This window comes from Triplophysa dalaica, chromosome 2, assembly GCF_015846415.1.
Source record: "Triplophysa dalaica isolate WHDGS20190420 chromosome 2, ASM1584641v1, whole genome shotgun sequence".
Taxonomy (NCBI): Eukaryota; Metazoa; Chordata; class Actinopteri; order Cypriniformes; family Nemacheilidae; genus Triplophysa; species Triplophysa dalaica.
This window is the reverse complement of record NC_079543.1, coordinates 28,721,794-28,747,420: the sequence shown is the minus strand read 5'-3', so window position 1 is coordinate 28,747,420 and position 25,627 is coordinate 28,721,794. Positions and strand designations below refer to the sequence as shown.

General features: G+C 37.7%; 1 protein-coding gene across 1 annotated transcript in view; it reads left to right on the top strand.

The window, feature by feature from the left end:
* The window catches only part of gpc5a (glypican 5a), a 131,345-nt gene that overhangs the window by 61,069 nt on the left and 44,649 nt on the right, over positions 1-25,627 (top strand). The window contains exon 6 of the mRNA XM_056740428.1: positions 7,095-7,215. Coding sequence (XP_056596406.1) covers positions 7,095-7,215 — 121 coding nt within the window. The remainder of the gene's footprint in view (positions 1-7,094; positions 7,216-25,627) is intronic.

Genomic DNA, 25,627 nt, shown 5'->3' with positions numbered 1-25,627 from the left:
GAAGGTCCTGGTCTGATGGGGCCAGCACGACGACATCATCCGCAAAGAGCAGACTGATTTAAATAGTTTATTAAATAAAAAGCTCCTCTAATTTGATTATTTATTTTATTCTAAATTTATAAAATGAAAAAGTAAACTTATTCTTCAATTATTCACCAATCTGTTAAACAATGGACATGTTTCTTTTTAAGCATTCATAGCTTTATAAAAATCTTCACGACGGTGTATAATTATAAAATAATTCTATAAATTATTTGTTTATAATTATTCATCACTTATAAATCCGTAGTTAAACAATGGACACTTTCTCATTTTTAAATGTATATATTTTTTAGCATTTACAGCTAAAAACACGTTACTATTTAATAATTATTACAATTATATAAATTATAATAAATAAATGTTTGTCATTTTTTAAGAATTGAAATTGTGATTGTATGAGTCATGTTTTAATCGCTTGTGATCTATATTTCCACATCACGTTGTTTTAATGAGTAATACAAAGAATGATATTGATGTAATAACAGAACATTATCGAGGCGGATTACATATACACGCATAAGTAAGATATATAATGCTACAGCACATCTGCTGACCTCAGGTCAGGAATATATCTGCTCAGGTACTGTACTGTTCTCGCTGCCGGTGACGCTTTCGAATGGAAATCCAGAGGTCGCTGACTCCAGTTGCTGGAGCGAAGAGCCGAGCGAGGATTATGTACGATGGATATTGACCTTTTGAAAAACACAGAAAGCCCACAGCTCTGCTCTCCGCCGAGCGCCCGTGCCTGTTGGCTAATGCCACAGTTTGTCCCTGGCACAGATCAATAGATGTTTATGGCTCGGGGGTTCTCATTGATTGGAACGCAGAAGTTGCGGTTAAATGGACCGGCGCGCTTCGTCCTTGTCCCGGCCTTCCTCTTCACATGGTGAACGTGATCCGTCGTATTCAATCAGCATATATTCATGTTTGTTTGGATGCAGCGATGAGTTTCAGAGCTTCATAAGGGAGGAGGCGGGGTTCTTCAGCGCCCGTCATTTTAACTTCCCGTTTCCTTTCACAGCCGCCGCTTTCAATCTCAACCGTTATTTATTTTAATTAACGTCTCTGTCTTGTGGAATTCACGCAGAAGAACACGGGTACAGTTAGATTGTTGTGTCCCGGGGGGCCCTCAAGACGTCACGGATGAGAAGAGTTGATGGGGAAACAGCTGCTGGAGCGATTCGCTCGATTGAGTCCTCGCCAAAATGAGCGCAAATCATTATTCTCTCATCTTTATTCGTACCAATCATGATGAACGCGACAGAGAAGGTCTGATGTGGGTCTGATCCGCTCGCGGTCTGTCATGATTAGAGATCACAGGTGGTCACGTTGAGGAGTGCAGACCTGTTTCCTGTTGAAACAGGAAGTGGGGGACATTACACGAGAGAAGGCCCATCTTAATGGGACAGTTCATCCAAAAGGGAAAATTCTGTCATCATTTGGTCAAACCTGTACAAGGTTCTTCCTTCTGGAGGATATAAAATAAGTTATTTTGAAGTAACAAAGCAACACTGAACGAACACAAAACCACAGAGACATATCTTCTTTGTGTTCACAGGGAAAAAAATAGAATAAAGGATTATTGAAATGTTATTTTGGGGTAAATCATCAGAAATACTGATTATTATCAGGATCTGAATTACGGGCGCATTTTAAAATGTATTAAAGTGATAGAAAGTTTAACAGGTTTGAAATGAAATTACTATCTTCCAAAGAATCCAAAAGAAGATATTTTGAAGAATGTCAAAGACCGAAAAGGGATGGCAGACCTTCACTTGCATTAGTTTTGTGTCCATACAATAGAAGTCAATGGGTGCCGGTGCTGTTCGGTTATCAACATTCTTCAAAATATCTTCTTTTGTGTTCTGCGCAAGAGAGAAAGTCATACAGCTTCGAATGACAAGACGAGTAAATGATAACAGAATTCTCATTTTTGGGTGGACTGTCATTTTAAATTGAAGAATGTTTGCCAAGGATTTCTGTCTTTGTATTGAGTGTTTGTTTTTACAAATGAGCAGTAATTTCCCTTATTGAGGAAACAATTGTCTGACGATTCTTCTAGCAGAAAGCCGTTCACATGATTATTATGTAGCAATTATGAGGAACAGATCTGAAAACATAAACTAGACGGCGTTCCAAATGGTGCCCTGATGAACAGGTATTACTGCAAAGTACATTCAGGCACATCTGGAGTCTAAGTGTGTCTCAGTGTGTCTGAAAATAAAACTTGAGTCCTGCAGGCAGGTGATGGAACACCATCAAATCTCTTTGCTTAAACCTCAGACTTTCTAATCCATTTGCCTCTTTGAACAGAAGCTTTTATTGAACTCCTACAGTTTTGAACCTTCTGTCGACCGGCCGGCCTCCTGTGTAAGAAGTTATTAAAGCAATAATCCACTCCAGGCTTCACATTACTGCGGTTTTACCACGATTACAGGCTGTTTTTCAGGTGACATGCCTGAAACTCCTCGAAGTGTCTTCAGACGTCTGTAATGTTGACCTCGAGCGGCCTATTGCTTTCGTCAAATCCCGTTAACAATATGATCCAAATGATCAAAGTCAACAATTACTGTACCGGCACAAGCTGTTGTAGTTAGTGTTTGAAATGGTGAAAAACAATGAGAATAAATCTTACATGGTAAACAACGCAATATAGATTATTAGTTTAACTCCAGGCCCTTTACAGTTGCCAAGCAACTCTCCGTCTTAATATAGAATTCACTTGATGTCAGTCTGCCGTTGTGGTAAGTGAATTTTTTATGAAAGGTAGCTGAAGAACTATTGAAAATGATGTCATGCGCTAATTAGCATAGTCATCATGATATTAAAAACCCTGATTATAGATCAGTTAGTTCTAGACATATTATGATAATATTGTAAATAATTCTGTACCCGCTTATAGTCCGGTTGAGCGGGTGCACCCGCTGCACCTGCCTAACTTCCGGTTTCTGTTTGGCTTGTCTCTAATTATATTTCATTTAATTTACGTTAATATTAATTTATATTATTATTTTACTGTATAATTATTGTATTAAATCAACCATTTGTTGAATTTTGTTGTTTGTTCATTTTATTTAATAAACAATTTGTTGAATGGGTCCTGTAGTGCGGTTGCATTTTAAGAAACCGTATGGTACATTGACATCTAGCGGTTGAGCTTGGTTTTGCAGTCTAAATAAAAAAAAATATTAGAGAGACAAGTTTAGCCAAGTAAGGGTTATTCTCGGTTTCTTTTGATTGTTGTCAGAAATAATCTACAGGCGCTCTATTGTTTGCGAATGTGTAACAGAAGTTCAGTTGGGGTTACAAAAGTAACATTTGTTTATGTCGTTAAGATGAAACCGTCTTTAGTTTTGACTTAAAACTAAGAATTTTAAGTGCAATTTTATTGGCCAAAATGCAAAATAAACAAAATTTAACATGAATCTGATGATATTATTTGTTTTACAATGTATTTTAAAGATGGGGTATCGTATTTTCGAAGAGTATGTAGTTTGATCAAATGTATACAAGAGAGATAGAGCTGTACAATTATTTCCATAAAAAGACAAGTGCCTGGAGGCAGACAGGGGGGGCGGAACTAAGCTAAGAACACACAACGTATCATCTCATTATCGCTTTGTGTTGTTTACATTATGCACGTACACACCGATTGCCAAAAACAGACATATGACTCAGTTTGACTTACCGCGTGCGGTTCATGTCTGGCATCGCCGGGACCGCTCCATCTATCAGTTTCAAACCATCTCCAAATCCAGTGCTATATCCACCATTTATATAACATCCCTCAACGAAACGCAGTGAACAAACAAACACAGATGAACTTCCGTCAGTCGAGAGAAGAGGCTTTGATGGTCTTTCGCTCGATGGAAGATGCGTTGGCGTTCTTTTTCGGGAGGATGGCCAATGAAAGGAATAGGATAACGGTTTCCTAATTTATTTAAAACTTTCCGAAACAAGTTGGAGTGCTAGGGGAGTTTATCGAGCACAGAAATACTACGTTATACCTCCAACGTGTTTTTTGACTAGTTGACCATGTTCAGCATGAGAAGACAGCATGTTGTCATGAAATAGCATGTAACCCCACCTTTAATGTATCTGAAAACAGCGGGTTGGATACCACGATAATACCGTGCAAACGGCCCCGGTTATGATAACCTTGAAGTGAAAATCAGATACCGTTAATAGTTGATATATAGTCAAATGTTCAACTTTACACATTTTATGTTATCACACAACAAGATAAATGTAAGACATCAACTGTTTGTGACTTTATAAAACCATTTGGTCTAGAAAGCTGAGCTTTGTCCAGAACGTCTAGAACTTTCATGACTTCACAAAATAACGTAATTACGTTGAAAAGGTCACGCTTGACCTATGTGGAAGTACCAAGTCAGTGATTACAAGTTGAACGTGCAAGTTTTCAACGTAATTACGTATTACGTGAAGTCATTAACGGGCATCGCAGAACAGAGCAAGGCGAGTATTTGTGTTATAAAGTATATACTTTTCTTTTTTTATGTGCCGATGGTTTCTCTAGATAAGATCTTTATTCATGGTCTGGTGTGGTTTAAACCCTTTGAAGCTGCACTGAAACTGTCATTTTGACCTTCAAGCGTTTGGAGTTCATTGAAGTCACTATATGGAGAAAAATCCTGGAAAGTTTTCATCATAAACCTTCATTTCTTTTCTACTAAAGAAACCAATACATAAACATCTTGGATCACATGGGGGTGAGTAAATGATCATGAAAATGTGTTTTGAAAGTGAACTACTCCTTTAAGCATCCCAGTTCTGTTTCTCATTAAGTGTAGGCTTCAGTGGGTGGTTTGTTGAGCGGCGTGCATCGGTGTTGAGTCAATTTGTAAAGTTTCATAAGTAATCTCTTGAAAAACAGAATCGTGCTCGTGTGATTAAACGCCCACATCGAGCCATCGTTCAGGGACGGTTTCAGAAACATGTTGATGATGTGCTTGTGTTAGAAATCTACAGCATTAGATCAGATGTCACTCTGTCCATCTCTCTTTCGAGGTTGACTCAGCTTCGCACTGGTTTTTATCGCTCAACACCTTTTAAAATCCGCTCCGTGTTCTCGGGTGAGTGTTTTATGAAATATAAGTGGGACGTGAACAGAGAAGGGACGGAGACACGGTGAAGGATGAGTTTTAAATGAAGCGAGTGATCTCGTTGGGTCTTTCGAAGGCTGATTTTCTCGAGCGCATTTTAAATCATGTTTACGAGTGACCTGTTTGCTGTTAGTTCAGTGTCGCCCGACCACAGTTGTGTGTTAAATGAAAGCAAGCCCTTCTAAGCGTTTATGAGCTTCACAGACTGAACAAGGATCATTGCTGTGTTTTACAGACATGCGTCTGCTTTTATCTGCTTGTCTACATGAAGTGAGTCTTATATTGAGAAGACGCCAAATTAGATCATACTGTAGATACTTAAAGGGATTCATGCAACAGCTGGCGTTTTTTTGGATGTTTCCCTCCAACGATTGTGGTTCACGAAGGTTCAAGAAAGAAGTATAATACTGAATTTGTTTATTTCTGTCTTGCATTTTTCTCCAATAAACCAATTTGTCGCTCAAAAACACACAAGGAAAGCGCTTTATGTCCGGAGCGTTTACTTTCAGCAGAAGGTGCGCGTCTGGCTCGGAGAGGCCTGTCACGAGTTCAAAGTGGTTCACATGAGAGCGTCGGAAGGTGCTAGAATGTTTAAGCGACAGCCGTGTGCTAAGACGCCTCTTTATGCTTAAGCTGGAATCAAAGCGGAGGAGACGAGAGCTCACTTCTCCTGTGAGGAGCTTTTTGTCTCCAGACAGACTCACGGCTCAAGTGTGCCGGTTCTCCTGCTGACTGACATAGACCAGATGAAACCACCAGTGTCTCGGCGTGACATATATTTATATATCTAACATACAGTGTTGGGCAAGTTACTCTGAAAAAGTAATGAATTACTAGTTACTAGTTACATATTGATGGTGTAATAAGATTACTGTGTAAATAACTCTCCCCAGCTTTACTTTCTATATCCTTCATCAACCCCGTTCAGTTAAACCATTCCTGGATAGACATGAAATGGCTTATTTAATTCATTCAAATAAATAATAACTACATAAATTATTCTTATTAACATTAACAGTTTTTCATTATTCTTATTTGATATTATTATTATATATACTGGTAGTAACATTGACATTGTGGCTTTGTATTCTATAATAAGGCGTTTGGTATAATTTTCCTGTTTTTGTGATTTCTATATTATTATTATTGTTCTTTATTGTCCGTGTGTTTTATTTAAACAAAACAAACAAATCTATGAAAGCACTATAGGAAAGCACTTGCATTAAAAAACGGCATTTATCAGTGTTTATAATGACTTAAGACATGTCTTTTTGACCTCTTTAGAGTCGCAAATATGATTTATAATGTATGTTTTACTATCATAGTGACTCACACTTGTAATGTCTATATTATATTACTCATCGAAATGTTTACTGCAAACTGAGAGGGTTTTTTTCTGTGTTTGTGCACTGTTTGCATAAATATAAACAAGACTCATCCGATTACGGGGACACAGATTTTTTTTTTCATTTATAGGTTTTTCCCATCTGTTTGATGACTTTACTTTTTATGTCCTCCTGAAGGTGAGACGCGGCTGGTTTTACCGATGGTGTAAAATGTATTCACCCATAAAGAACTGTAATGTTTCATGTCATTTGTCAGCGGGTTTTCCTCTGCACTGGTGCATCTTATCACCAGCACATCTATTCTCTTCTCTTCACATAAACTCTAATCCGTCTCTCAGCTCACAGGCCTGTCGCTTTATAGCTCGGCTTTGAGTTATTCGTCCTGTCTCTGGTCTTTGTGCTTCGGTCTTTTGTTGTACGCCTATCTCTTCGGTGTGCTGGTAAATCTGGCCGGTTCATGTAAGGTCTTCTTCATCAACAGCTGAGCTTCAGACGCCTTTACATAGAAAAGTGGATTGAGAAATAACACCCACTCACAGTGAACAATCCTCTCTCTTTCTCTTCTCTGTTGTCTTTCCAGCTACACTCTCAGAGTCGTTGGCAACGGGATTAAAGCTCAGGCGGAAAACCCGGAAGTGAAAGTGAAGGAGGTGGATCCGGTGATCAGTCAAGTCATCGATAAACTCAAGCACATCAATCAAGTAAGAAATCAAACGGTGACTCTAGATACACAGTCAAGGCACATCGAGTCTGAAATTTTCGTAGGTTAAAAAATAAATACATTTACACACTGCCTCCCATATTTTCATCCGTCATAAAAAATATATAAATAAAATATATGAACATAACTTATTTATCATTTAAAATAGCATAAGAGGTGTTTATTAGATTTCTCTTTTTTGTTGTGCTTTTACACCATGATTTGTCAAGTATCCTGATATATTTTGCTCTTTATTCAATTTTCGTCCTGACATTGTTGTGTGGCGGTCAATCGCAGTCAGTGGTGTTGGTGTGAAGTTTCTAGTTGAAGTTTGTGACTGCAAAACAATAGAATTTTTCATGATGCTGTCGCCTGTTTACCAGCACATAAATCAGTTTGTTGTCACGGCGTGAAGCCTCATAAATGATCATATAATTAGCCTGAAACACAGTGTGTTATCTTCAGTTTTTTGTGATATCATTAGAAAGGAGCAGAAATGTTGAACGTTTCAGCACAGACTTCAGGAGAAAATGTAAGCGGAGCTCCACAGGTCGTGACGTTCATTGAACGATTTGTTTATGTGATTATAATGGTGTTAGCAGTCTCGCTTTGGAACCGGGTAAAAGCTCAAAACGCTGACTCACACTTTAATGCGTTTGTTTGATTAATACAATTGAAGGAAATTCGTTTATCCTTCTTTTCAAATCCCACCGTTGTTCCAAAAACACGTCACAGCGGAACACTTAGAGACCAAAAATCAATGAATACATATTTAAAAATCCATTTTCAGCCTTAACATGTTCACATTTCTGCTGAAGCTGTTCAATCCTCTGGCAAAATCAATGATGTTTTACCGTTCCGAAGCGGCGTCCCGACGGCCTGATGGTCCTGCAGCGACAGCTTTAATAGATGGTGTTCGCCTCCTTACTGTTGAAAAAGAGCAAATCCATTTAGAAACGGTCTGACATGTTCTGGGCTTTTTTACAGGGGAAGTCTCATAATGGCTTATAGTCGTGTTGAACAACATTTCATTGGCAATTCGTTTATGCTAATCGGAGGCTAATCTCATTTGGATGTTTTGGTACGGTCTGTGTGGACCTCAATTTGTTCTTCTAATGATCATTGGTTTTGTGAGATTTACATCGTATGATTTTCTGCAAAATCGCCACCTGGTAGGGATGTAAGCATTCACGTGAGCCGGTTGAAAATCGATTATAATATATGACGATTTAAGCCGGTGGAGATGTTATTTGAATCGCAACACATGATTTGAACAGCAGGGGGCGTCAGGTGTTCACTAGAAACTTGGAAAACGTGGATCTGCTAATATTTCTTTCATTTAAAAAAATCCAATAAAAGCAGTTTGTTTATATATTAGAGACTTGTGTATTATTCATTTATCATTTGATTTGGAATTTGTTTCAAAATTGCAGTTATTTGGCCTGAAAGATGTTTTTATTTCACAAAGAAAGGTGCAGCATTTGAGAAATAACAAAAGGGCAGGTGTTCATTTCTAATTTGTCTCAACACCTATTTGCAAAAATAAACCGTGAATGAATCGTATCATGAATCGCATCGTGAGCTGAGTGAATCCTCTCTACCCCTTGGTACTTTTTCTCACAAGATCAGATTTGTTAAACGGGGACTGATAAAGGCGTTTTTAACATTGAAACAATTACACAGTTGAGGAGAACATGCCTCTTCTCTTGCACGACACGGCTGTAGTTTTATTTCTTTAACTTTTTCCTTGTTATATGCCTGATTGAAATATCTTGGAAGGAAAAGAGGAGCAGGTTTCTATATGAGTCTGAATCATCGGTCGCTCGTGTCCTCTCTGATAACACCACACCGTGTTCTCTGTAATGATGGCGCTAACTGGAACACGTAGAGGACATTTGCTGGGAATTTTAGCGTGAAGTCACCGGTCCTCAGAGAAATCTTGCCGTGGAACTCCAGGCACATGATGTCCGAAGAGCAATCTGAGGCTTGATGAATGATTCAGAGAAAACGCCATCTGCTTTTGAAATAGATGAAAACTTTCAATGAGGTTATATGTGATGATGGGCCGATGGAACGTTTCCAGCGAGTGTTGATAGAAATGACATCAGTGGTGATTTGGATACTGACTGACTCAGTACTGGAATGTGTACACTGTAAAAAAATTGCTGTAATTTTAACAAATGTTTTGGTAACACTTACCTTGAAGCATGTTTGCATAATGCATTGTAAAGAGTTACTAAAGGGTCAAATGCATTATAATATATGTGTGTTGTAATGCGATATATGTAGTTGGAAAGAATTATAACCAATTTAAAATGTGTCGTGTAACAATGAATTGCTAAGTGTTATAATATATTAACGTAACAACAATTATTTATAAGACATTACAATGCATTAAAAGGTGCATTAAAGTGTTTTAAAACTACTTTTATAATACATTATACATAGGTCCTTCAAGGAAAGTGTTATCAATTTTTCTGTATTTTTTTACAGATTTTCCACGTAATATATAAATAAATAATAATCATAAACATAATTTTACACTTTTTCACAGATTTTTATCCATTTTTTGAAAAAGGTCATAAACTGTAAAATATATATATATATATTTTAAATGTACGTTAAGCGGTAAAACGTTATTTTACAGTTTATTCCTGGCGCCAGCTGCAGAATATTTCCTGTCTTTTAAGAGTATTTATTTATATTTATTTTTTAAATACAGTCAAACACTATAAAACTACAGAATAATACTACACATTTACAAGAAAAAAGGGAAAACTGTTTAAAATATATCTTTATATCCTATAATTTTACAGGAGAAAAATATTTTACGGTACATTGATTTTCCAGTTTATAGAAATGATTCAATTTTATGTTTTCACTACTTGCGTTTACTATGATACAGTGATGGTTACCTCAAAAAGAACTACGGTAAATAGGGGTGTCCTCGACTGAGGATTTATATAGCCAAATCAGAATTGTCACGTCTTGCGTATAGTCGACTGATAGTCGAATTGCACACGTGTGTGTGTTTTGGGGGACGACGACACCAGGTGGTTATAACAAAGGTACACCACAAAGTGCAGCGTAACATTGATGCTCCAAAAAACAATCAAACATTAATTTACAGAAACGAAATGAGCCAGAATCAAGTCACAATGTGAAAATAAATATGTTTAGGCAAAATGTCTGAACATGTATTCATTACACAAGCCAAAATATTAAAATGTATGGACATTTCCCATAACATCACGTTAGAATGGTGTTTCACTTGCTAGACAATATGTTTTATCAAACGGGAATACAGCACGTTAATTACCAATAAACTTCCAATAAAGTTACGTTATTTACCACGTTTGAAGGAGGAATGCAATAAAGCATCTTACCATTTTAATAGTCAAAAAGTCCCTTTCACCTTTTTCCTGCGGACTCGTTCTCCGTCCTCCTGACACAGACGCTTGCTTACAGCGAAAAGAATGACAAGTTCCAAAAGTCTGCGCTGTGCTTACTATATATATTATTTTTTTGCATCCTGCAGGTTAATCAGGTGACTTTCGGGGTCACCCCTAATGGTGATTTATTATTTGAAGTACTTTGTACTTGAGTATAAATATCAGTTATAGAATTAAGAAACACAATGGGATAACGTTGTCTATATTCCAGGCTGAATATTACCCATGATGCTTAGCGTTTCAAAGCCTCCGGCAGATCGCATCCCTGCGGCTTTGCTTTGCCCAGAGCATCTCATTAAAGACAGCGTCTCATTGTGCAAAAGAAGAGGATTGTCTCTTTTTAACTCTTAATTCACGTCTTCTCTGTTGAAGATCTCCACTTTTTAAAGATGCTGTTTGAAGTCAACACGCAGTGTCACTCCCATCCCGTTATATTACCGTGATGCAACACAGAGCGGGACTTTTATTTTATTGAGCATGGAAACTGGAAGTCATATTTGAGATCCAGAACTGAACAGTGAATTCAGATTTAGCCTCCTGAGGGTCCACACAGCAGATTTAATGCTCCATTTTCTCTCTCGCTATTATGTTTGGAGTGGGAAATTAGGACGGCGGGCTTTTATCATTGCAATAACGTGGGCTGATGAATGTGTTTTAAAAAAGTAAATAAGTCCGTTTTGATTTGAAATTTACTGGGGCGCATTAGAAAGCCTTTCATAAAGTGATTTCCTAAAGTGTGGAAACAATTTGAAGAAAATAGCAATTTCCTTAAAGGTAACAATTGTCACAGTTTCATTCAGTGCCACTAGAGCCTTTTACCCAAAGCACTTATTTTTTTCAGCAAATCACCATTCAGGTCATATTCTCACTTCTTATTTTTGCGAGTTTCTTTGTGTCTCGGTTTCTTTCTCTCAAGTTTCTTTCCGCGTCCATATGGGTCTTCAGAGGGTTTAAACACGTCAAGCGTGATCTTCATCTTTCTGTGGTGTTGGACTGCAGGAGTTCCCAGCAGGCCAAGCGGCGGCTGAGGTCGTCTCTGTTGACCTCTGTGCTGGCACTGACGTCTAATTCACACCATCTGTGATCTGTCTTTTACTCGATGCCCATTACGAGGATGAAAAGATGAGAATTAACACGCCGTATGTGTGTTTGTCACTGTGGGAGATCAGACAGTGATGTGTAGCATATGCATTTATTCGACACATAATGTCATGATGGGAAATTCATCATGTGTTATACTATAAAGTATTTAAAATGAAAAAAAACAAGTTTTAAAAATGTGATGAAAAGAGGTTTTATTCGGAGATGCTCTTTGAAACTGAATGTAAGAAGTTCATGTCTATTTCGAGCACCCATTGGATGACTTTTCTTCGCTGTGTAGCCCGTTCACCAAATCGTAATTTTGAAATGAAAATTTCCATCGTCTCCGTGTGATTTTTCCCCACAATAACAGGATCATTTATTATTTCGTACATGTATCACAGCTTGTTCTGTGAACTGAAGACGAGTTGGAGAAAGTTCAAGCCGTCAGGACACTCGCACAAGTGGACGGTCTGATAACGCTTCTCATTTATATGTAAATGAAAATGTGACCCAATCAATTTCTCTCATTTGTATGAAGACTCTTGGCCCTGTGAGGAAGCATCGATTTAACTCCAGACCTGGACAAAGCCACCTCATGACAAGTTCAGTTCGGTCCCGCTGCTTTTTCAACACAAGGCGACCGAGATCTGTTTTACAGTATATTATGACATCGTTCACTTAATCAAATATTTAATTTCACATGATCGGAAATTATTTTAGGAATAACTGAATACTCTCAACTTTATTTATAAAGCCCCTTTTTAAATTTTCATTATTACAAAACAAGTGCATCCAACGTATTGACTATAGACGGTTTCATCTTAACAAACGTAACTGCGCATGCACACTTTTGTGACCCCCAACTGAACCTTTGGTACACATTCACTGTGAGTGCTTGTAGATGATTTCTGATAACATAAAATAAACCAAGACCAACTGTTACTTGGCTAAACTTCTCTTTAATTTAGACTGCAATACAGAGCCCAACCACTAGATGTCAGTCTACTATACGATTTGTTTAAATGCGACCGAACTACAGGACCCATTCAACAAACTGTTTATTTATTAACAACAAAATGCTACTAATTGTTTATCTAATAAACTAATTATACAATAATACATATTAATATTAACCCCTAAATGAGATTATATATAAATAGTTAAAGCTGCAGTATGTAACCTTGGTATTTGACCACAAGAGGGCGCATTTCCAACAATAACAAAGGCGAAGCTTGATGACGCTATGAAGCAGGTGACGATGGGAGATGTCGTTTTAAATGCGTTTTCGCTATAGCGATGTATCTAAATTGGATAAACGAATCATGATCACGGATGAGGTAATTTATTTGTTTTTGTATTACCTGTATATCTGATCGTATTATTTTATGTCATCATAATTAATGAACTGCAAGGAACGTGAAATGTTATGCTATATTATCCCGTTACAACTTACAGCTATTTGTTAAATGATTTGTTGGGTTAATGTTGTGCAGTGTTACGTGTTTATGGTTAATGCCGTGTTGTTTAACGTGCTCAAACCAATCGTTCTAAAATAAATAATTGATTTGCTTACCTGTCTATCAATACACTCGCGAGAGCAGAGTCTCTGTCAAGTCCAAGATTGTCGCGCAGCTCTCTCCATCTCGAAAACGCCTGGCCGATATTTATCCTGGTTTTATTCCTCCGTTTGTCACACAGTCTGCGTGTATCCAAATATGGACGCTTCCGTTTTACTGGCACTTCAATACTCGCCAAAGAGTAATCGTGATCCATAACAACCACTTCCGCATTTGACCATGTGATATTCTGGTCTACACCGGAACAAAGTATAGAGCGGACATTGCGTCACTGAGAGGCGACATTTCTTTTCCAGGACGGCCAGTTATTTAAAATCGGAATTTCTCTGAAATAAAAAATCTTTAGAGACTTTTGAAATATTGTAAGTACACAACTGGAGGAAATATATCACACTGTGCAAGTTATTTTCTGAAATTTTATTACAAAATTATTACATACTGGAGCTTTAACTGTGTGTGGGTCTGATATTTTTACGTACAGTTAATTGTAATGCTCATTTTGGTGTGATGGTTTACATATGAATGATTAACAATATTTTGGTTTCGTAACTAGGAGACTGTTTGTAATTTATTTATAGTTTCTATAAACTGTCAATTGTTTAGCCGATGAAGTATCTTACGGCATTTTTCTCAATTGTGCCGAGTTTTCTTACATCTGCCCATTTGCCCTAAACATGACATGCAGAAAAACAGGTGGTCAGGCTATATGAAGCCCATCATTTACAAATTGAGGGACCAAATGAATCAATTCTGCCCATAAATTAGTAAATCATGTGAAGGATTTATTAAATTTACTGAACAAAGTTGAAAGTCGTGCCATGTCATGTGTTGCGCTCTGACACATTTGCTTTAACATTTGCTTTATTCTGCTTTGGTGTTTTGTTTCTGTTATTAATATTGGTAGCATGGATGGTTCCTGCATGTTTAACCTTGGATAACACCTGGAAAAAGACATCCATTGTATTACGGGATTGTACGTGTAGAACAGTTTGTTTTTTTGTGAGTGTTATGGGGAACACAACAGTGTCGGTCTTTCCATTATTACACGCCGTTTCAAATCAAGCCGTCGGTGGTAAGCTTTCTTCCTCCGGTGTTTCTGCATTGAAATACTGAGCATTGAAACTCTCGTTCCCATAGATTGAATTATTTACTATTCATTGACTTTACTGCCTGCTGCTTGCTGGTGAATTATTGATACCCGCCCATTTCAGGTTCAAGGCATTAGATGGTGAAAACATGCCCCCTCCCCGCCACACTGACACCACACGCAAATCCAAACAAATCTTCATTTGCGGTGCGTCTGAAATGCATGAACGCACATAGAGAAAGGCTATTAAGATGTCAGAGCGTTTCAGGCCTGAAGCCTAAACAGCACTGGGTTGCCTGCGTCTGTGATGCAGTGTGCTTGTTAGTGGAGCACTTCCTAGGGCTCGTTCTCAAAGTTCACTTAAGGGCTTTAAATCCTGCGAGAGATACTCACCAGTGATGGCTGGTACAAGGTCAATCCCAATCAAATTGATTGAGTTTATTTTCCAGCTCAGTCCCACATCGTCACTGTTTGATCCGCGTGTGGTCTCCATGGAGACGGCGATACCAATTCATGCACCTGAGACCACAACAGGGTTTGACTTTTTTATCAAAAACATGTTTTTACGAGCTTAAAAAAATGCCAATATGTACTGTATACTGTACAAGGAAACATAACACTACACTCGACTACCCTACATCTCTTATTTTCTATAACGTGGTATGCTATACCATAAAAGAACATTCCATATCATAACATTCCATATAATTCCGTCCCATAACATTCCGTAAATACCATAACATTCCATAACATGTCATACCATAACATACCATTCTATAACATAACACATAACATACTACATAATGTAGCACTATACAATAGGACACTGCAGTACCCTAAACAGTTTTAAAGAGTATAGTATGAGCCATATGTAGTATTGTATGTTAATGGTGCACATAACGGATGTGTGTCTTTGATCTTTTAGAGAAAGTCTGACAGTATAAGTGATGTCATGAGACTGTATAAACCCTGGACAGATAGAGACACATAGACATAAAGTCAGAGAGAGAAGAATGCTGAAGCTACAGTACTATAGTAACGACACAGGTCGGCTTCCGCAGGTGTGAACGATCTTTCACTGGATCTTCAGTCCTGTTCATTTATTCTGGATAAGTTTGATTGAGTTTCATCAAGTGAGCACCGGTGTGCCAGAGATGCTGACCTGGCAACGGCTGCAAGATGGCAGATGCAGGATTCAGATTGGCAGCTGGGCCATTCCACCGTCGTCCCCGGTGACAGAACATTGGCTTCGGTTTGAGAGAGCGCCGTCCAAAATCATTTTAGTGAAGCAGAGATAACTTGGTCTGTACGGACTTCAATTGGCTTTTACAGCTGAAGTGATGATGGATACAGATGTGCAGAGAGAGAGAGGGGTACTGTCGTGTATATATTTGGATATCATGGTACAGTGATGTTTCTTTGTGAAGTCTAGTTCAGTATTTAAATAAACATGAATTCATCTGTATATTAGTGCACAATAACAAGAGCATGTACTTGTAGTTTGGTCTCCCACACATGATAATGAAAACTCTCGTGATTTGAAGTTGATGGCCTGAATTTCTACTAGTTGACGTGGTGATGTTGACAGGGGTGAATGTTGACGTAGTGATGTGCTGATGGTGTTTGTACACACAGAGGACACAGCGATTCTCAGTATGACCTTTACTCTATTGATAACTCTGTAACTGTGTGTCCCGTGAGGGTAAATATGGGCCAGACAGCTGTCTTCAGTCCATCAGCGCTCCACGACCTTGTGTTCAGGACACAAGAGATGGACCATCTGGAGTCCAGTACATCTATTAACAATGAGACGTGAGCGCTGTCTCCTGCACAACACAATTTACTGGATTATCATTACGCATGCGGAAATCAACAAAACTACAAACATTTCCTCTTTAATCTTTGATTTTGGTGGAATTGTGTCAGATTTCAGTTTTGAGGATTGTTTAATAAGGAGGTTTTTGATTTGGTTAGATTGAGTGAGTTTATTCTCAACTGATGCACTGAAAAATAAATTTGTTAAAAACACTGACATTTTCTGTAAAATTGTATTTTTTTACTGTAAAATTATAGGATAGGCTGTAAGGATGTATACTAAATCATTAACCCATTTGGGATTTTTTTATGTTTTTCTGTAAATTGACTGTAAGAAAACATTTTTTTTTATGTTTCCCCAGTTTTATTTGTAAATTTGCAGTCTTTTTTATTTATTTATAGATTTTTGGGAATATTTCAAAATTAAACTGTATAAAAAATTCTTGTTAAAAAAACAGACATTTTCTGGCAGCTGGGGTGTAAAAAAACTGTTTTCCTTGTAAAATAGGAAACATTCCAGGATAGCCAATATTGTAAAAATTTGCAACCGAGACCGATAATTCGCCAATATATTGATTAATCTCTAATATTTACATGTCTTTCTTTGGCATCCATGTGACACGTGTGCATTAATCCACGTCAGCAGTTTTATGACAATGCAAGTCTACATCAAGTCACTCTTGACAGCTATAAAATAAATTCAGATTTTTTCTTCAGTTTGAGTTTGGCTGTAACTTCTAATCTGGTGACATTTATGTAGTTTAAAGAAAACCTGAAATCAATAAGAGGAACGGGAGAAGAAACATCAGGTTTGAAATCTCTCCGTGTTGTTCTTTGAAAGCTTGAATTGTCGAGCAGTTTTTGTGTATTTTTAAATTACTCACACTTTAACAAGCTGTTTAGAGACAATCAGCTTTTGTATTTTAGGGTTCCGCGTTGAAATCACTTCACTTTTTGAACACTTCTAGTTAATATAATTGCAGATCTGTGTACAACTGAAGGTCAGGTTTATTGAATCGTCCTGATGAGCTTTTGTTTATTTAGATTTTCATTCTGAGCTTCAGCAGGCTCTAATGTGCACTTTATTTCACAATAGCGATGAAAATAAAACAAATCTTTCCTGTCATTAGAAACAATGAAGTGACAGAGCAAACATTTCTTCTTCATGCAAACAAGGGAATTCCGTCTTTACTGATGGTGACAAGTATTGGGATGTTTTGCAGATAGCTTTGTCCGAGTTTTTATGATGTCACACTCTGTAGCTCCGCCCCCACCCCTCACATCTGTATCTCTTCTGATTGGCTGTGATCAAGTCACATTGTGCTGAAGTTTACCTGCCCATGATCAAATACTGAAAATTAATCAAGATTTATTAACCTCCTGATTATTTCATATTTAACATTGTCCACCGAGTGTAATCCAGCGTCTGTAAGAAATTGATGAGACACTTTGATTCTCTCCTCATGAGCTTAGTTTTTCAACATTTACATGCAAAAGCAGTTTATTTGTCTAAATAAATATAATAGTAATGCAGTGTTTAGAAAACATTCAAGATTTCAGAGCTGACGCCTGCGTTCCTCTTGTTAGTGAAGGAGTCTTACAGACATCTGCACATCTGAAACCATTTATTTGTTTACGGGCACGCTTTTATGGTGTTTACCTCTTCTCTTGCCTTTTCGATTTAGCAAAGCCATTTTTCACAAATCATAAATATTTAATGAGGCATTTACAGTAGCAGAGAAAGCTTATCGACTGTGACATTAATCAGATTTTTTAATCAGTCTGCGCTCGTGTCCAGTCAAATCTTGTTTCTTTACATGCTTTTGTGTAAAATATCAAAAGATGAACTTCTTTATAAAGTTTATATGTTTCATCTATATGATCGAGCTACTGCAAGAATGATGTTAGTATTTCAACAAGGCAGTAAAGTTTGACCATAAATTTCATCAAATTTTGTGTCTATTTTTATTGTATTATGTTGCATTTAATGTAACATTTCTTGTAGTATTTATACTCCATTCTATTCTAACATAAAAATATGAGTATTATATTATTATATATATATTTTTTTATAAATTTTCGTATTATTTATTTTTCATATTTTACTTAAGTTTGTTATACTGATATTATTATTTTTATTATTATTGTTTTATTGTGTTGTGTTGTAAATCATTATTTCTGTTTATATTTTCTTTTCTATATAATCTTATATTATCTATTCTGTTCCGTTCTTTTTACAATTTTTATGCAAATGTATATTACATTTATACATATACATTCATATTACATTTGATATTATCTAAAATAATTGTATATTCTTTTATATACATTATGTATTATATTATAGTATAGATTAGTTAAAGTTACTTTAGCATTAGTATAAATCCAGGTATTAACCACATGTTTCCTGACCCCACACGTGGTGGAGGTGATGTTAGTGGAATGTGTTTTTGGACCCATCTCAACAAAACCTACAAATAATTTACCCCCCGACACATGCTGTATTCATTCGCTTGTTTCTAGTTTCCTTTGTGAGTTCCTTACACAGCTGCTTAATTCATTCACAGACCTCCACAAAACAGCCCCAAAAAAGAAGCTCTGGATCCCAGCAATGCGCCCAGCGTCCCACAGCAGCCATCACTTACACGCTCTGTCAGCCCTGTTACCCAACACGCCGGTGGCCTCCGTTTGCATCGGCAGGGTGTTGAGAGGTCACGCCTGCCGTCCCTCGAGCTCATTCTACTTCCTCTACAAATCATCCTAATCCTGTAGGCTTCCAGTACGGCTGGTCCTCGTCCCGGCGGAGCTGCTAGATAAGCAGCCGGGAGGCCCAGGCTTTGACGTCGTTAATTACACAAGAGAAAGCGCCGAGATCTCACGAGATACACGGAAAGAAACGTGGTTTAAAATGCAATCTCTCCAGTTGTTGTTGGCTGTCAAAGGTGCGGCCGGACATGACAGCCAGCGGCCCTCTGAGACCTGGAGAGATTTAGAAAGTACGTGACTGTTTTTCACCACCGGAACGGCCTCATTTGCTCGGGTTGGTGCTTATATAAAGGCCATCTCTGTTGGTGGCTAATGTTACCTGTCTCCGAGCTTGCGCCTTGCAGTTTGGTGCATTATGGGATACGCAGCACAGAAATGCTCATGTAGATGAGCAAAGGAACGATTTTGTTGCGTATACGTTATTTAAACAATTCTTTTCATGCAAAAGTCTCAAGAGATGGCGGTGTTGACTCAAAACCATCTTTCCGGAACACCCAACCGCTCGTGTCCACGTCCTCCACACACACCTCGGGGGAGTTGTAATTGGCCGGTTGCGTTGCAGTAAAACCTCCCGGTTCATTCGTGGCTGGAACGTTCCCATGTGAGCCGGGCAAAGCTCTCGTCCTCTTCGGTTTAGCTAATGGGGTTATTGATCATTTTGACACAGGCGACATTTCTATAAGCCGCGTGAAAGCGCGGCTCAAAGTGTAGCACATCACCGGCAAAATGCATTTAGATTACTTCATTGCAGCCGTGAGCGGCCGGTGCCCGCCGAAGATAGCATTCTCCAAGCGCCCATCAGCTCTGGCCTTTAAAGGACGCTTTTTTAAATATTTGACACAAAACTCTTTGACTTTTTTGCGAGATCTGGCTTCAGGTGCAGAAAAATCCAATCGGCCCGTCGGACGAGGTGCACGGCCGACAAATTCAAGCTCTCAGAGAAAAATGAAGCAATTGTATGTCATCTCTATATCGGCTTTGAGGTTATGGAGAGCCGTCCTCACAAAAAACACCAAGCTGGTAGCGTAGAGATGTGTATTGTGTTTCTTTTTTTTTTAAGTAATCCGTAAACACAATTAAAAGTTGAAGCTTATTGAAATGTCATAACTCTGTGACATAGTTGTGCAGACTGGAAATAGTGATTTGTTGGACGTTGGATGAGTGAAGTAATGATTCCGATGTGTTGTTTTCGTCATTTGGAGATGGTTTGTATCACGCACGCTACGCACTTGTGTTCTGAAATAGTTTGCAGCGTGAACAAAGTTTTCCAGATCAAGTTCTCATGAGCTTTGTGTCGGGTGTAAGCGGCTTTATGTGGACTTGACGATGTGCACCCGCGGAAGACAAATGCCTGTTTCTTTCCATCAGAGTTCCATCTTTACGATCAGTTTGTTGTAGATCAGTGCGTCAAGACTGTGGATTACTTGCGTGTTTATGCATGCATCGTTACTATAGTAACCAGTGTAGATGCGCCAACTGATGATCTGCAACAGTGTGGACGGTCCGTCCATCCTTAAAACCGGATTTGGAAAACGAATGAGAATGGTGTGTAGTTTGAGGATTAGCTGGATTGCGGTTCTTAGTCGAGATGTTTTACAAAATTGATAAGAAAGTCAACGTGAAACAGAATTAAATCTCAATTCATATTCCTGCACTTTATTTGAAAGTAAATATTTAAGTATGATGTATATACACAAATATATTGTGTTTCTAATCTAACACGGAGAGAATTGAACTTTCATAGTTTTGAAGATCCAAGGGAGTTCAAATTAGTCTCCTAAAATTGCTGAATGAGAGAGTTGTTGTGTGACCCATGAACTAATGTAGATCGCCGAGGTCAGATCATCTGGATTTCAGTAAATGTGTTAAGAAATGTTTGAGATCTTCACTAATATTCACTTTTACAGACTTGACAAATCTGAGCTCAGTTTGACACATCATTGACATCTCTTCTCAAACTCTCATGACAGACATTTGTCAGATTTATGACTCTTTTTCAGGAGAATTATCTGAGACACACATGAGACTTGAGGGTAATTCTACTAAAATATATACCTTACCACGAAAATGTTTACTTTTTACAGCGGTTTTTACTATGGTAACAGCACAGATTTGACCATTTGGTGGTTGGAGATCTCTCTTCACATTTGAAAATCATTTGTTTTATTTTTACTGCATGATTTTTCATAATCAGGTATGAGCCATTTTCAGGATTGTCACATCCATAACGCTACATATTCCTCATAAATGGACACATGAAAATGAATATAAAGGAACTATTTGATGTTTTATAAAGAGTTATCACTTCTCCATTCATTGTGTATTATTGCTTCACGATTGTGCATTTTATTTCACAGAAATCCTACAAAGTTTAACATCTCCCAAAAAACGTGTCTTTTTTGTCACATGCATAACACATGTTTAATTCCCTTTTTTAAATAAATAAATTAAAAAATTCATAGACTGATTTTTTTTATATTTAGACTATCAACGAGGGTTCAGTAAAATATAAACAGATTGTTCAATATAATCCGGACAAATTTATTCTCCGAGCATTTTTATGTGACATCCATAACGAAAAATGTCACGTCCATAATGCTGGAATTTCCCAAGAGCAACAGTCTTCGTTGAATCTCAATGGAGACAATATAAGAGTTTGTTTGTCATGGGAAGTCTTTGGCAGATTTTTGGCTCTTTTTTCAACCCCTACCATCCAATCTATTTGACTTTAAAATATGTGAGATCATGAGACTTAAAATGGTTACGATTGCTGTTTAATGTTCCTAATGCAACTCGACATCTGAAGCATGTTATTTTAGAGTGAAAAAAATCAATGCACCTGCGTTCGTTGGTTCGGCCGGTCGGCATCATAATTAAACTTGCTTTTCATTTACAGAAGCGGGTCTAACAGTCTGTTCAAACCGTACGATCTATATCAGCGTGTCAGAGCCGAACGCTCTCCCGACACCACTCGACACAACCAACCTCAAATAAAATGCTGTTTGTTTGGTGCCGTTGGGAGGCGGTGAGAGATAAGCTCTTTGATTGACAGCCGCCTGCTCAGAACGTTCTCTCGTGATGTCGGATTACAGAAAGAAAGATTTATCACCTCCCCCCATCGGTGGTCCTCTTAGTCCAATTAAAAGTCCAGTTCAAGATTAGAACGTTATAACTAATATCTTATTCGACTTATTGCAAACTTGAATTTGAACATTTTTTGTTACGAGATGTGTTGAGATCTCAGAATTTACTAGAGATCTGTTTTTATTGTGCACACACAGAGATTTCGTTGGTTTGGTTGAATGGTTAACACACGTGCTGTCCATGCTGATGGATGTTAATCGTGGCAATCTTATCCGGATGTGTTATTGCAACACAAAACAACAGTCTCTCCGGTGGATGTGTCTGGAGGTCCGTTCGGCTGCCGTGGTCTCTGTGAGTGACAGTCAATTGTGGCTTGTCATCATCCTCGGGTTTGTTTTTCCAGTTTCAGAAAGCATCTCGTGTCGCGGTCTGCCATCAGACGGCTAATTGTAGCTTGCTAGCGTTGACACTGAAACAGACACATGGACGCGGACCGCCACACAATTTATAATAGAATATTTCTGCACCTCAGCCTGTTTACAGCCTCCTGGCTCCGTGAGAGACTCTTCTTGAATTGAAGGATTAAAGTCTCACTTGTATTGAAGGGTTTATCCTCAGGACAGCATTGTTCAGATGTTTTCAAAGTGCTCGTTTCAAAACGCAGATCGTTGTTTTAAAATCTCATTATTTCTGTATGGATTGTCGGGTCAGCTTTATCTTTCTAAATGAAGATGAACGGCTTTGTCTGATCCATCCGGACAGCGTCTCTGGAGAAGCATTAATTATGGATCGATGGATTATTTTTGTGCTTTAGAAAAGAGGCCGAGTACTCGATTAACTTCCCTTTGAAGCTGAAATATGAGTTTGGTTTCTTGCTCAAAATGTATATTTTTCTAATTCATTTGCTATGGGTTCTTCTATAAATTAAGATAGATTTATCTCTAAGTTATATCCAAGACCATGCGGAGAAGACGTCGATTTAAAAAACTGATTAATGATTTATATTAAACAAATTTATTTAACTATCATTGTCTTCGGTCAAGAAAATTATTTACATGCAAAGATAATGTAATGCAGATACAAATGGCAAACAGTAGCATGGTATTACCATGTTTTTGCACATACATGGTGTTTTTAAAGTTCTACAGTGCATGAATGTAATCATAATGTAACATAATTAGGGCTGTCAGTAGATTTAAAAAAGTAATCGCGATTAATCGCACCCCCTTCGCTTTAATGTTTTTAAATATACTCATTTTATGAATGATCCCAACTTTCTAATATTGTTGGCTTTGCAGCTTTATTAAATTCTGTATGTTCTTTTTTCTACTAATCAAACCCATTATAATAATTGTGCCCTTCCTGTCCAAAATAAAAGTTCTCAAACACATGAAATACAGAATAATCCTCATTAAAGCTACGAAATCACATTGATTTCTTCTTTTCTTTTGTACATTAGTGACAGGAGTCACAGCAGCACGTTTAAGAGCACGGCTCCTTTAATAAAGGAGGGGTCTAATAGAGCGTTCCCACCAAACGCGACTTGCACGAATAAATTGAGCTATTCGTTGAACATTTTGAGTTTACTCACTTCACGTGTAAAAATTCACTTCACAACAGACTCAAATTTGCGTCATAGGAGGGGCTACTGCCAGACGGCTAGAGTCTCATGTATATATATATAAAGCTCAAATTGAGTAAAGAGCGTTTTTTACAACTTACCATATTGTCCGACCTCCTCACTCACTTTCTTCCAAGCAAGATCCTTTTTATTATTGATTGATAAAAGTAAAATGTCTGGCACAGCTCCAGCTATCCACATATAGCAACGATGATTTTGCCCTCTCTTGTTGTTTCTTCCTGCGCTCGCTACGTCATAATCACGTCACTACTAGAGCAAGCTCCTGATTGGTTAACGCAGCCTGGATTTTCGCCAAAGTTCAGTGTTTTCAACTCGTTTCGCACGTCAAACGCCCGATACACTCATTTCGCACGAATCGCCCCGTATGATGTCCTATCTCGTCTTTGCATTGACTTAACATCTATATCACTCGCGCTTAACGCCTCATTCACATTTGTTGGGAACACACAGTAATGCGCTTTCTATTTTCACTACTGTTTACATTCATTTTCATACTTTATTGAACAATTTGACTAAACTTGACAAAGTGTGCTTTCTGGCATAAGCTTGTGTGTTTTTGTTCATTCAAGCACCAAAGAGAAGTTAATACTGCTGCGCTGTCTGACAGAGATTCACTGACGCCGCCTTTAGCCCGTGTGTACATCATACAGGACCGCTGTCCCGTTGTGTTGAGCTGCGTTCACCAGCAAGGAGCTGACAATCTATTGACCAATTGTAAGTTTGTAAACATTCGGGATGCGTGCACATCTTGGTTTTGAACAAATCCGGGAAGAGAGAGCCTTTTTATAGTTCAAAGGCCTTTATATTAATAGGAGTGTGTTTATATAATGTAACGCCAAACAATGATGACAGAAAAAGTGGATGTTGCATTAATGGCGTAATTTTGTTTATAAAAAAGTGTTCATCTGAAAAAATGAATTGCATGTGCTAATGCGTTGACAGCCCTAGTCGTGTTCTTTACATCAGTATTCAACAGGCTGTTCACAGATCCTGAATACAAGCGTCTGTGTACATGTCATGACATCAAACTCAATTCTCTGAATCTCACTTAGCTAATTCTCTTACTGACCTTCATCCTCATCTCTATTAACTTGAGCGAATGATGAACATTAAATCTGCAGAGAAATACAGTCAAAATATTAAAATACACTCAATATCAACCTTTCCTTCTGCTCTTATACAATAAAAATCTTAATTTAGTCATACTTATTTTATTTACACATCAATATTCAAGAACAAACTTTCAACTTTGAAAATGAGTTAAGATTTAATCGTAGATAAAATATACGACCCAAATCATGTGGTATTCACTTTAATGGTGTTAATTTTGGCTATATTAGTAAACTTTACGATATACTAAAAGCAGTGTTTCCTCCAGGATTTTATTAAACTGTGGCGCTTGATGACATCACACGCTTATTAACATATTCATGAGTTTTGAATCGAGTATTATTAAATAGTACTACTTACATACAAAGTAAACTTTGCCTGAGTACACTTAGGCTGTTTTTAGGATGAACTTCATGTGTCTTTATTCAGTTGTGTTGTTTGGTCATGCGTGATCAAAGCCCTTTTGAGTTCCACAAGAATATTTGTGTTTTATTTTTTTGTGAACTATTCCCGTCCATTTACTCTCAGGTGGTCACAGTGGTAATAAAACTTTCATTGTTCTCTGGACATGAGGGTATAAGGTGAAGTTTGGGTGATGTCAAGACGTGTCCCGATCAACCTGAATTCGCTTCATTTCATCTGATATTACGTCCTCGTATTCCACTTCTTGCACTTTTGTTTGTGTAATCAGAAGGAAAATAAACCAGAAACTTAAACAGTCAAATGTATTATCCTTAAGAGATTCTTTGAATAAAATGAGGAATGTTGTGTATATATTTTTGTGCTTTTAATTTTGG